This window comes from Ochotona princeps, chromosome 1 (genome assembly GCF_030435755.1).
Source record: "Ochotona princeps isolate mOchPri1 chromosome 1, mOchPri1.hap1, whole genome shotgun sequence".
Classification (NCBI taxonomy): Eukaryota; Metazoa; Chordata; class Mammalia; order Lagomorpha; family Ochotonidae; genus Ochotona; species Ochotona princeps.
In genome coordinates this window covers 52,859,824-52,873,642 of record NC_080832.1, presented here as the reverse complement: position 1 = coordinate 52,873,642, position 13,819 = coordinate 52,859,824, and the positions used below count along the sequence as shown (strand labels likewise).

The 13,819-nt window shown below is 45.4% G+C and overlaps 1 protein-coding gene across 1 annotated transcript in view; it reads left to right on the top strand.

Moving 5' to 3' along the window:
• The window catches only part of CCDC162P (coiled-coil domain containing 162), a 181,281-nt gene that overhangs the window by 40,496 nt on the left and 126,966 nt on the right, over positions 1-13,819 (top strand). The window contains 5 exon segments of the mRNA XM_058669314.1: positions 749-948; positions 981-1,001; positions 3,177-3,285; positions 12,383-12,431; positions 12,924-13,075. Of these exon segments, the coding sequence (XP_058525297.1) occupies positions 749-948; positions 981-1,001; positions 3,177-3,285; positions 12,383-12,431; positions 12,924-13,075 (531 nt within the window).

Below are 13,819 nucleotides of genomic sequence, written 5' to 3'. Positions count from 1 at the left end.
TCCCTGCCCACAGGGAAGTCCAGCAGAGGGGAACTAGATAGCCACGGAGGAGTAGGAATGCATCCAAGATAGGAAAGCATGGGGAGAAAGAAACAGGGCCTCAGCCCAGGCAGGGGCGTGACTCAGCTCTGCCCCAGTGGGGAGGAAGGAAGAAGGGAGGAGCAGAGGAGAGGCTGGAGGTGGCAGAGTGGAGGTGCCACAGCTGAGAGGAAGGGGAGGCACCTTGGGGAGAGAGGACTTCAGAGGCTGCAAGAGAGTGAAGCGTGAAACCAGGAGAATGGTGATAGGCCTGCAGAAGAATGATCAGGAACACAGTTTCTGAACTGGCTGAGAAAACACACACACACACACACACACACACACACACACACACACAAAACCCCTTTGTGATGGATGTAGTACTTACCTCAGAGAGTGTCAAAGGGATGGCAAATGTCTCTCCTCTCTGTCCTTCTCTCTCTACTGTTACTCTGCTTTTTCAAAATAAAATTAAAAAAAAATCTTAAAGAAAAAGCAATCATCTGTAGTTATCAACTTCAGGAAGTACTTCTACCACCGACATTCTTTATCCTTGTTATTGCTTTTTTTTTCTGTGCATAGTTGTTCCTACCTTACAGTGAGTGTTCACAGCTCCGTACAGACAGATGGCTGTGCAGGAGAAAAAGCTTGCTGTCTGGGGAAGCTTCAGGGCTAGGGAATGACAGCTTTTCTTTTCCAGTAACACCTGGCCTTGGGTTTCTTTCCTCAGGGCCCTAGCACCCCATTCCTGGAATTCTCAGATGTGGAGAACCAGGAAGACTACTACAGCACAGTGGCTGGCTACATCCACAGCCAGGACCAACACGGTGTGTATGTGATGTAAGACCAGGCCCTGAGCGACCTGCAGGGACTGGAGGCTGAGCTCCTGCTTGTGGCCAGCTACTACATCCAGAAAGGAACAGGTGAAAAGTCAGATCTCGGCAAACCAGAGGGCCAGACAGAAACCATGGAGGTTTCTGTGAGTACATCCCACCCCAGCGCACAAGCATATGTCTAATACTATCTAAACACTCAACATGCCCATTCCCCTAGCTCCTGCACAGGCTCATTTTTGGAAGGATCTAGTTCTCTTGGGAGCTCAAGCTTCCTGCTGAAGGACACTGTGAGTCCCTTTTAGAGCTGGGTTGTAACTCTTTTTAAAGAAATTATTTTATTTTTATTTGAAAGATAGAGTTGTAGAGAGGAGAAAGAAAGAGAGATCTTTCATCTATTGGTTCACTCCCCAAGTGGTCTCAGTGGTTGGAGTTGGGATGGTTAGAAGCCAGAAGGCAGGAGTTTTTTCTAGATCTCCTGCATGGCTGTAGGGGCCCAAGGCCTTGGGCCATCTTGCACTGCTTTTCCCAGGCACATTAGCAGGGAGCTGAAGCAAAAGTAGAACAGCCAGGACTTGAACTGGTGTCTATATGGAATGCAGGTGCCCCATACAGAGGCTTAGTCTGGAAAACCACAATGCTAGACCCCAGAGTTTAATCTTGCTGGTGTGCACACTCTGTTGCCCAGGGACCTTTTGGTCTCGCCTACTGGGTGCAGGGCCCTGAGGGGAGCAAAGTAAACAGGTGAAATAAGTGACTTTTTCCTAAGCAACTGAGCTTGAGGAAACTACAGTGGAAAGCAGAGATATGCCTGGGTCTCTAACAGGCTGCCAGATCTGACTAGGCCAGGACCAGGCAAGCTCCCGAGAGGAATCATGATGCAGGGGACCTACAATCTGTGCTCTTCCTTTTGGCACCATTATCAGAAACTTCCAATTTTAGAAACAGTATCTGCTTTTTTTTCTTTTCTTTTTGCCGCAGGGGAGCATGACAGCATTAGACTTAACATTTGGAAAGAGCTGCGAACTTCTAGACACATTGCAACACCTAGAAGGAAATGTAGCAATTGTTTGGGCTATTTTGAAATATAGGTAGACTGTAATTAGGGATCATCCATGGCTATATTATTATAAAACACTTATCAAAGAGTTTAGACCAAGCAACTTTCCAAGTCCCAGGCAATTAATTTAATGCAGGATGGGTCTCTTGGTCGTATCTTAGACACCAACCCTTGATATCTGAGTCAGGGGACACAGTAATGACACCCGATATTGTAAGGCATTTAATTTTAGTTACTTGCTGTTGTTGTTACTGGTGATCCCACAGACCAATGAATCACGGCTGTCCATATTAATTTATTATGCAACTGTATCTAGTTGCTAAGAATTTAATTTGATTGAGACACTTAGGTAAGCACCTGGCCATCTTTTTGTCAAGCGAATCAGTATAGACTCATACTCTGTGACATACTTTCTTACCTGGCCAAAGTCTGGCCCTCGCTCAGTGTCTGCCATGCGTGGCAATGATTGAACTGGAACTTTAGTCCCTAAACATTTCTTGTTTTCTACTGTTTTTTCCTGAAATAGATGATAGTAACACCAGTAATTAAAAGTAATGTAAATAGACTCAGAAAAGGACTTCAGATAATAACACATAATAATAACCTAGTAGGAAGATACTTTACAAAGTTCATAGAAAGCGCATGTTATGAAAAATCTAGGCATGACTTTCAACATTCTATGCACCCAAATAAATTCATATCTTATTTCCATTTTCCCACCACCTTGTGCATATCCCTCACATTTTAACTCAAGAATGATAGTGGTCATCTTTATTGATTTAAGTTAGTTGCTAATGTAATTCAGAAATATCTCAGAAGTCTCAGAAAGATGTTGACTTAGCTAATACTAATGGAAATAGAGGATGAAATTGGATTTGTCATGAAACCACCAGGGATATGTTTCTAGAAAAGAAGAAATATTGGCTTTGCCCGGAAATTATAGGCTTGAAAATATTTTAACATCGATTTGATGTTAACTAAAGTCTGGTTTTATGTCTAAAATTAGTCTTTAAGATTAAAATTAGAAATGAAAACAAAGACTCCAGCAGACTCAAAAGTCTTAGTTTCAAAGAGCTGAGGGCTTTGGACTCTGTTCTGTAGAGAGGGCTCTAATGCTGAGTGTTAGCAATTGCAGTATCTACTTCTGTATTTCCATCCCTGACACAGAATTGAAAATCCGAGGGGCACATTTCTTGGAGGAGTCACTTCTGGACAAGATCTGTCTCTCATTGCTACCACCTGCTTCCTCCCCAGGTCACAAACAGGGCTGAAAGTGCCCAGCCCCAGGGATGATCCTACATGAGTGTGGACAGCTTTGCTGTGCTATATCACCTGTGGTCTTGGGAAGCAACTCTTCTACAGAACAGGCACCAGGTATCATTTTTTTTTTACAATTGATTGATTTATTGGAAGTGACAGAGAGAACAAAAGAGAGAGAAGCAGGGAGAGAGGGAGAGATTGAGAGATCTTCTGTCTGTTGGTTCCTTCCCTAAATGACCAAGAGGGTTGGGTGGGGCCAGGCCAAAACTTGGAGCCTGAAACTCCATCTGGATCTCCCATGTGGGTACTCCAGGTATTTTTAATTATAAGCAAGACATCTGTTAAAAATCATTCTTTCTTTTTAAAGAGATATTTATTTATTTATTTATTTATTTATTTATTTATTTATTTATTTGAAAGGCAGAGTTAGAGACTAAGCAAGCAAATTGATTTCCTAAATGGCCGCCATGCCCAGGTCTGGGCCAGCTGTATCCAGAAACTTCATCTGGGTCTTCCATGTAGCTGGCAGAGGTACAAGCAGTTGGGCCATCTTCTACTGCTTTCCCAGGGCATTCATTAGCAGAGAGATGGACTGAAACAAGTTCTCCTGTGGGATGCTGGCACTACACGTAGCAGCTCAAGTCACTGTGTCACAACACTTAGCCCCCCCAAAATCATCCTTACAAAGCACAGTAGTTTTTGTTGTCAATCAGTAGGAATTTAGGGCCAGCTGTTAACAAATGAATACTTATCTTTATTTAAGCCATCTCAGCAAATTGTGAGGATGTGAGTAGGAACTTTGCTTTCCTGTGGTTCTGCATCACACACACAAACACCCACACACAGAGTAATAAAATGTGAAGGATTCTAGCTGATCGTATGGTGTCATTTGCAAGGTTGTTGTCTGCTTTAAGCCTTTCTTATAACACGGGTGCTTCAGGGATCAGGGGCGATGGTTCTCTTCACACTCCTTGTCCAGTCATAGGGACACACCTCACTTACTAAAAGAGGCCAACTGACCTGTCAGTGTCACCTGTGGGTGGGTGAAAGGCGTGAGTTACAAGGATGTTTCCAGCCGAAGCAGCAAAGACTAACTCATTATCACATCATCCATGGCTTGCATCTCACTCATCAGTGAAACACTACAGGTGCATTGCCCTTCTTTTGTGTCCTTACCATGGATTGTGAGCCTCTCTCTGATCATCTTTGATTGTTAGGAGGATTTGTTCTGGAAGGTACTAATTCTCCTTATTAGGGACATGTAAATAGGAGATCTCTATCTTTAAGGAATTCCTAGTCTATGAAAATTAACCCAATCTCTAAGCAAAAACTATAACCCAGTGGCTAGCAGCTTAAAACCACGGCACATTCTGGAGTTATGGAACCTTAAGGGAGAAGGAGCTGCAGGGTGGAAGGATGAAGATTTAATCCTGTGGCTAAAATGTGAGTAAGGTTTTGCCTGCAGAGGGGAAAAGAATCTTAAGCAGAGGAGGCAGCCTTTGCAACATCCGGGACATATACAGCAGGAATGGCTATGGTTTGGCTCGGAGGCATGACAGGAAATGAGCTCTCTCTGGGTTTGGATGCAGGGTCTGAAGGAACTGCTAATCACGTTATTACAGCATACTAGAGCTGTTGATGCATCTCCATAGATGAGAAATGTGACCAGGGCTTGGTTTCCTACTGCTGTCTTGGGTGTGAGGGTGACAAATGGACTGGAATAAAACCCTTGGGATGGAAGGGGTGCTGTGATGGTCATAGCAGTGGAAGAGGTGGGAGGGCCGTGCTAGCGAGGTTAGGAAGGCAGCTGGAGATCTCCTGGCAGAAGCAACCACTGGCAGAGCAAGGAGCAAGCGTGGAGTGTGGGAGCTGGGGAGGAGTGTGGGAGTGGGCAGGGAGATTGCACTGACAGCAGAACCTGTAGGGATGAGTGTTTATAGAGAGGCAGGCACAGGCATAGGGGCAGGAATGAGCTGGGAGCCGAGGGAACATGATGAGGCATGGTGGAGAGGGAAAGAAAGATGTCTGGAAGGGATCCTGGGAAACAACTGCATTGGAGGGGCAAGCTGTGACATGAGAAAGGGTGGCTAAGCAGAATGGAGAAACCCCGTGAGAGCCGGCACGGAAGGGGTGCCAGATGTCAGGGAACGCCCACCATCCCAGTGGTGGGGCCAGCGCCAGTGCTTGGCAGCTTCTTGAGAAAGCTCCGGAAGCCAAAGTGCAGCACCCTGGGATGTGGTTAGATGAAGAGGAAGTGGAGGTGTTTTCTCTGACTTGCTTTACTGGTAGGATAGTCGGTTGATTGTTTCATGTCCTCTCTGAACTGTGAACTCATGGAGCTGTAGGTCACCTGATTATCTTTAAAAATAACCGACTGGACTGAGAAGGTGTGATCTTCCTGTGACTCTCAGATGTGCGTGCAACCTGAATCTGCAAATTAGATCCTTATTTTGATCAGCTGAAGAAAGGCGAAATTTAGACACACACTGCAGTCACTAGAATGGCTGCATTCAACAGAGAGCATCTCTGGACTCCACAAGTATCTTGGTCTGGGCTTGAGCTTTAAACGCCACCTCCCTCTTGCTGTTATGCCTTTCAATGCCTCTAACACCCCCTGAAGAGGCCCCAAGAAGGACTCAATGATAATAAAGAGCAGAAGGGCAGAGAGAACTGGAAAATCAACCAATTTCTCCACTCTTCAGTCGTGGTTCTTTCTCTGCTCAGTCATCAGGGACGTCCACTGGATCCTTCTGTGGTTAATAAAATACTTCAGCTTGAAACCGTTGTTGAGAATCCCTTCCTTCTTCCTACACTGAGAATAAATTTCCTATAGAAATAGAGTGATTTGTGCCAAAACTCTTAAGACATGGCCTTCAAATCAGAACTCGGTCCAAAGAGTCTATGTGTAATGGACAAACCAGATTTATTTCTAAAACACAATTGATTTCCTCTGGTGCTAAGTTCTACTGCCAAGCTTTCTCAGCTGTTTTTGATTGTCAAATATATTGAAATCCCTGTAGCTAAGAATTGCTTAAACATAATGAGGTCTTTTAGAACTTCAAAATAACCATCATATGAATGAAGGTACGCAAAGTTAGAATGGGCGTGAAGTTAGGTGGATTATGGAACTCTAAGAGAAATCTCTGTTAAATGATCACTGTTTTATTTGCCAGTTCTACTCACAGCCACCAAAGATACATTTATGGGGCAATCTGAATCCGTCTATGTGACAATGGAAAGACTTTCATGTGCATTGCTTTGGAAAGTAAATGTGTGTGTGTGTGTGTGTGTGTGTGTGTGTGTTTAGTGACAGGTTGTACCTTGCATTGATTTTTCTGTTTAGTACTTATTTGACCAAAAATGCTATTTTTTAAAGATTTATTTTTATTTGAAGGAGTTACACACAAAGAGAGAGAAATAGAGATCTTCCATCCCTAGGTTCACTCCCCAAATGGAGCTGAGCCAATACAGAGCCAGAAGCCAAGAGCTTCTTCCTGGTCTCCCACATGGGTGCAGGGGCCCAAAGACTTGGTCATTCTCTGTTGCTGTCCCAGGCATATTAGCAGGGAACTGGATGGGAAGTGGAGCAACTGAGATTCAAACCAGTGCCCATATGGGATGCCGGTGCCACAGGCAGAGGCTTAATGTGCTGTGCCATGTGGTTGGCCCCTAAATTGCTATTTTCAAGTGTTTTTTTTTTAAGTCCCAGAGTAGGAGTGCAGGATTGTGGTAAAAGTAATATGAGCACAGTAGAGTTTAACACTATTCCTTTGATCTGTTTTTTTGTGTTGCCAATATTTGATCCTTCCAAAAGTGTGTACCCCATATCCACTTGACACACACAGGTGACATAAGACATCTTAGAAAAACAGCAGCCTGGAGGTTAAGTGGAAAGGGGCCAGTGAGAAAACAGATAATAAATGGAACCCAGAAAATAGCAAAGACCAGGGCCTGGCAAAGGCTGACAAAGAATTCATGATGAAATTAGGCAAGCACCCAACTGAGAACTTCTTAGGGGTGGAGCCCAAAGTCCGAGAAAGCTTCACTTGCTGCAGAATAGAGTAGCTCGCCAGGTAAATTATGGCGGTGTTTGGCACATAACTTAACCAAAATAAAAGTTTCTATTTTCCTGAGACTCTAATTTGGTCACATGTCCTGCACTTCCATTTGTTCAGGCAGCTGTCCACAACAGCGAGTATGGCAATATAACAGGGCAGACCAGAACCTGCAAGAACCCTCCTCTCCCACTTCCTAGCAACTCCCTTGCCAAAGATCCAAACAACTGGGCTCTTTGTACAGAAAAAGAGGTCAAGGACCTATAAATATTCTTAAGTCAGATCCTGGAATTGCTTCTTCCCAGCCAAAAACGTTCAAGTTAGTCCGGAACGCATCAGGAAAGTAATTGTTCCTTCGCTAATCTCCTGGAGCTGCTTCTTATCCCATCCATTCATTCCTGCTTTGCTTCTGTTTGGTCTTCTGCTGTTTAATCGTTGGATTTGATTCAAGAGCTTGGCAGGTGGAACAAGGCAAGTTACAATGCCTTGTTTCCTTCAAGACAAGGGGCTCCCCACTTTCCTTCTTCATCCTTGGGATTTGTGGGTTCCTAACCCATGAAGCACCATCTGAGACCTCAGTTTTTAGCCTCCTTTGGTGTTTTCCTTTTAATCCCATGGTTGATCCAAGATTGTTTAAACCAATGTTTTCCAAAAGTCATCCCAGAAAGCTGGAAAATAAAGTCCCCTAGGCACTCCCTCCTGCTCCTTAGCTTTGGGTTGTCAAATAAATAACCAATAATATATAATTAATGACTAATAAAGTAGTATTTGATCTTTTGGGTGCTATTTAGTCCCATGTATCCAACCCTCTGGCCTACAGAAGGAAATATTTTCTCTTCTACACTCTTAGTTTCAGTCTATTTCCAGGTCCTGGAAATTAGACTGATAAAAGACAGATTGGCAGGGGAAAGGATTTATTATGAATGCACATGGATGACTTCATAGTAAAAGGATGAACATCCAAAGAAGTGGTTGTATCTAGAGGTTTATATGCCATCATTTTAAAAAAGATTTATTTATTTATTTTTATTGCAAAGTCAGATATACAGAGAAGAGAGAGACAGAGAGGAAGATCTTCCATCCAATGATTCACTCCCCAAATGACTGCAATGGCTGGAGCTGCGCCTATCTGAAGCTAGGAGCCTGGAGCTTCTTCCGGATCTCCCACGTGGGTGCAGGGTCCCAATGCTTTGGTCCAAAGCACTTTGCAAGTGCTTTCCCAGGGCACAAGCATGAAGCTGGATGGGAAGTGGAGCAGCCGTGACATGAACCAGTACCCATATGGGATGCAGGTGTGTGCAAGGCGAGGACTTTAGCCAGTTGGCTACTGCGCTGGGCCCTATATGCCATCTTAACAGGAGGGATAAACGTTTGTGATGCAGACTCAAGTTGGTACTGTCTCCATGGGTAAGAGTTGTGTCCGGTCATTAAATTAAGAGCTATCCTTCCAGGGCCAATATTGTGGTACTGTGAGTTAAGCCACCACCTGCAACACTGCCATCCCATATTGGAGTGTCAGTTTGAATCCTTGCTGCTGTTTCCTATCTAGTTCCCTGCAGCAACAGAAGGCCCAAGAACTTAGGCCCCTGCATCTATGTGAGAGCCCAAGATGGAGTTCCAGATTGCTGTCTTGTCCTGGTCCAGCCCTGGCTGTTTCGGCCATCGTGGGGGAGGAGTGAACCAGTGACTGAAAGGGCTTTCTGTTTCTCCCTCTCTTTCAATCACTCTGCATTTGAAAGAAGCAAGTCTTTTTTTAAAAGATTTATTTATTTTTATTGGAAAGCCAGATATACAGAGGGGAGGAGAGACAGAGAGAAAGATCTTCCATCCACTGATTCACTACCCAAATGGCCACAACAGCCGGGACTGAGCTGATCCGAAGCCTGGAGCCAGGACCCTCTTCTGGGTCTCCCATGTGGGCGCAGGGTCCCAAGGCCTTGGGCGGTCCTTGACTGCCTTCCCAGGCCACAAGCAGGGAGCTGGATGGGAAGTGGGTCCACCGATTAGAACTGGCAACCGAATAGAATCCCAGTGTGTACAAGGTAAGGACTTTAGCCATTAGGCTACAATGTCAGGCCCAGAAAGAAATTATTCTGGGAGCCAGTGCCATAGCATGTCAGTTAATTCTCTGCTTGTGGCACCAGAATTTTATATGGGTGCCTAAACAAGTCCCAGTTGCTCCACTTCCTGATCCAGCTCCCTGTTTGTGACCTGGAAAAGCAGCAGAGGATATCACAAGTCCTTGGGATCCTGCACCCATGTGGGAGACCCAGAAGAAGCTCCTGACTCCCTGCTTTCAACCAGCTCAGCTCTGACCATTGAGGCCATTTGGGGAATGAACCAGCAGATGGAAATTTTCTCTTTGTGTCTCTACCCCACTCTCTCTGTAACTCTAACTTTCAAGTAAAACAAATAAGTCTTTTGAAAAAATATTCTGAAAAGTCATTCACAGATGTCACTAAACTGTCGCTGACGTAGGTTAAGATTGGCTGATTTGGGTGGTTTGGGTCCAGTGGGCCCTCAGGGCTTCTGTCTGCTGTTGCAAGCAACTCAAGTTCCCAAGGACAGGCATTATGTATGCTCATTGTCTCTGCTTCCTGTGTCGCTATGTTCCTCTATTCAAGTGGCACTTCCTCCTTTGCACTTTTTTCCTGGCCCACTATCTTAAGAATGGATTGGTTGTACAATGTGAAGGGCTCCCTATCTTCTTTGAGGAAATCCCTTCATTTGTGGAGCAGGGGCCTTTCTTCCTGGCCTGGAGCCTCTTGGACCAGCTTCCCAGGAAACAAGTGCACTTTCTTTAGGGAGACTGGGCTCTTGGGCTGGTTGGAATTGCAACTTCAGTATTTCAGCCACCCAAAAGGAGCAAAGCCTCTGCTAAGGGAGCAGGCAGGGGATATGTAGGGTTAGATCAGCAGTGGAGGGAGTGGTTCATTCAGTTGTGGGACCAAAAAAAATCAAAGTTCAGCAGCTTCCAGGCAGGACATGTTTATCCCTCAATTACTAACATCCCAGATGCTTAGGGCCTAGGCACTTCTTGAGGTACTCTTGAGATCTGAAAACAAAACAAAACTCCTAAATGCGGAAATACCAAATAGATGATAATAGATCTCAGCCACTTACCCAGAAAATATAAACGCTTGGACTGAGTGCTTCAAGACATTGTGCTTCCCAGGAAAGCAATGTATAGATGGAAATTTCTCCACTGTGGAAACACACAAAGAAGTTACAAAAATAGACCTAAGCATCATATCCAATCATGAAGTCAACGTGTTGCTCATGACCAAACACTTAGGAAAGCAAAATGTTTTTGTCATTTTTGCAAGAAAGAGATTAGTTGTTAGTTCTTTTAATAGATTTGATAGGCTATGGGAGGGGGAATCTGCAGAAGTCAGCATGTCTAGGGGCTAGAACGGTCTTAAATCCACCCCAACATAGCAACTCTGGGGATCAGAGCGATTTGTCTTGCCCTACCGTTCCAGTTTAGGATGGTCACTCCAGAAGTTGAAGTTCAAATCTTTGGAGAGCCTTTTCTGATGATGCTGGCCAATCATACACAATTGGCATTCCCACACGGGGCAGAAATTCCTTCAGCTCACAGCCAAAGAAAGGGACCTCTTGGTCAGCTCCAACCTGAGGACCCTTCAAGTGGTAGTGCCTGGAAGCTTGCAAGTGCCACTAAGTCAGAAGGCCCTCTGGGGTTTTTGACACTTGACCCTTTGGTGAGTTTTGTTCCCCAGGTCCTTCCCACAGGAGTCTGGTCTGGGATACATCACTTTGAATAAAGAAGAAACTGCCACCCTCAGCCTTCCATCATACTGCCCTAATCATTTTTTTATGGGTGAAATTTGGGCAAACTCTGAAAGAGAACAGTCAGAACTGGGGCTGAAGATGTGAGAGCTGGGTGCTGCTTCTCTCTGGTGATGGGAAGAAATGGAGAAGGGAGACTGGGTCCTTGGAGGAAGGTATTGGAGCAACAGATATTTGGTGAAAGGCCTTGAAAGTGTTGCCCCCTTGGCATAGAGTCTTCGTGCCATGTGTTATCAATTAGACAACACTCATTGTGTGGGGGAGAGTAGGGGAAGGGCGAACAGATAACAGTGTGGCTCTTCTGGCTCCAAAGGCTGGTGTTATGGAGTGCAGTGATTGCTCCTTCACCTCTCCTTGTATATTCTTCCCCCCCACGTCCTAATTCAGGCGGGATGTTGGACGCAGATGAGTCCAGTTCATCTTTTTAGGTATAAGCCCCAGTTCCTGTTCCTGCCCATCCCAATGAGCGCCAATTAACTCCTTAACTCACAACACTTAGGTATTCGCTCCTGCCCACCTGTGACTCACCTACCAACTGAGAAGGGACGGTATTGCATTGTTGTGTAATCATGCCCCTCACAAACCCCCTTAAAAGGCCCGTGAGGTGGGGGCTATCTCTCTTTCTGGTCAGGTGTTTCCGTTATTCTGGCAGCTTGACTTTTGGCTGACCCAGGACAGGTAATCCCCTGAGCATGGTCCCTGTGTACTGCTTAGATGGGACAATGGATATAGTAGTGTTATTTCTGGTTTGTGTACTATCAGGAGTTCCAGGAGAGGTGAGGCCTAGCAGTAGTGGAATGTGGGCAGAAAAGCCAGGGAAAGATGAATGTCTGCAGCTTTGTCAGTGTGTCCAGGTTATTCATTGCATGTCTCTTAGGATGATTTATATTGTTGGGGAAGTTGGGACATAGATCTTCAGCTTAACAGATGGACTTAAGGGCAATGACCATTTGTTCCCCTTTGGATTATGTTTGGTTGGATTATGACTGGTTGGATTGCTGTATGGACTTGCGATCTTCTGTTTCTAGTATGCTCTATTATCACCAAGCTTGGTTAATAAAGACTCCTTAATAAAACCTAAGACATGTCTCGTGTGATCTCGCTCACACCCTGTAATAGCTGAGATCTTTCTCTTGCCCACCCCACCCTCAGTTTTGTCTTGGGTTTCCTAACCACCAGGGGTGCTGCTGCTGGTGCATTTGCCTGCACCAGGGCCACTACCCAGAGCTGTGTCTCTCCCACCCCAACCCTCAGCTTTCCAAAGCAAAGGCTGGGTTCTCCCTAGCTTCTTTGGTGGGACCCCAGAGCTACCTCTACCCATCCCTGGCTATCCACTTGACTTGCAGCTTCTTGATTGCTACTTTGAAGCCTACCAGCACACCTTGGACTGTCGCCGCCCTGCAGCGACACTAAAATGACGAGGAATATTCTTGGAGGGCCAGGAAAAACTGGCAAAAGCAGCTGCGTTTAAAACCTTTCTTCACTGCTCCTGCACCGTTTGTCTAAGCTTTCCTACCTGCTTCTTCGCCACCCTTCCTCCCGTTTTCTACCACCCTTCTTCCCAATTCTTCCGTTTCTGTATTCCCCCCATACCCCACGTAAGAGCCACCAGAATGTCACAACTAAAGAGCTTTTGCCGAACCAAAAAGGGACTTCATTGCCGAAAGCGAGCTGCTTAAATAGTTCTTCCACCAATCACTTCTGCACGTGGTCCACGGGGCGCTATCTGATAGGCCAGCAATTGCAGCGAGGGAGAATTAGCCTATCCTTGTGACTTCCTGCCTGCCTCCTGGTGGGGCAAGTCCCGCCTCCTGGCACTCGGCCAGCCGCCATCTTGAAGCCCCTAATCCATGTGGGGTCGGCCGCTCCCCACATTGGACGCTGAAGAGAGGTTTGCCTTAGCTCAAGTGATGATGGACATTATGCACTATCACCCCAGGTTTGATCTTGGCCACCTGTATTTCATTAAGGCCTACCAGGATGAATGCACCTGCCTGAGGCTTCACCGGCAACTTATGACAGGCATGCTTAACCAGCACGTAAGTACAGTTGGCTCTTCTGTTTTGCCGTGTGTGAGAAGGATGGGAAACAGCTCAGAAATGAAGAGAGAGCCCTCCTTCCAGGGCAGCTGCAGAATCTGTTTTCCAGGTAACAGGTGCAGCATGTTTGCATATAGGCTCATTTGCATGGTCAAATTCTAAACAAACTCTACCCTTCAAGGAGGGTTTCCAACCTAATTGGTTAATGGTCCTCAGGGAATTAAGTTACAGAGCTTTTCCAGTAGTGGAAGAAAACCTAGTGGTAAATTTTTCCAAGACCTTATTGTACAAATGGTGCTTATTATTTTTAAAGATTTACTTTTTTATTGAAAAGTCAGATTTTTTTTTTCAGAGTGAGTGAGAGAGAGAGAGAATATGAATATCTTCCATCTGCTGATTCACTTCCCAAGTGGCCACAACAGCAGGAGCTGAGCCAGTCCAAAGTCAGGAGCCAGAAACTTCTTCAGGGTCTCCCACACAGGTGCAGGGTCCCAAGGATTTGTGCCATCCTTGACTGCTTTCTCAGGTCACAACCGGGAGCTGGAAGGGAAGTGGAGCAGCCAGGATATAACCTAGTGCCATAGGGGATCGCACAGCATACAAGGTGAGGACTTCAGCCATCAATCTATTGCACCGGGCCAAAATGGTGCTTATTTTTAAGGTGTGTGTGTGTGTGTAGGTGTGTAAGGGTTTTTTTTTTTTTTTCAAATTTGAAAGGAATTATCCCTTGGGTGTCCTCTACAG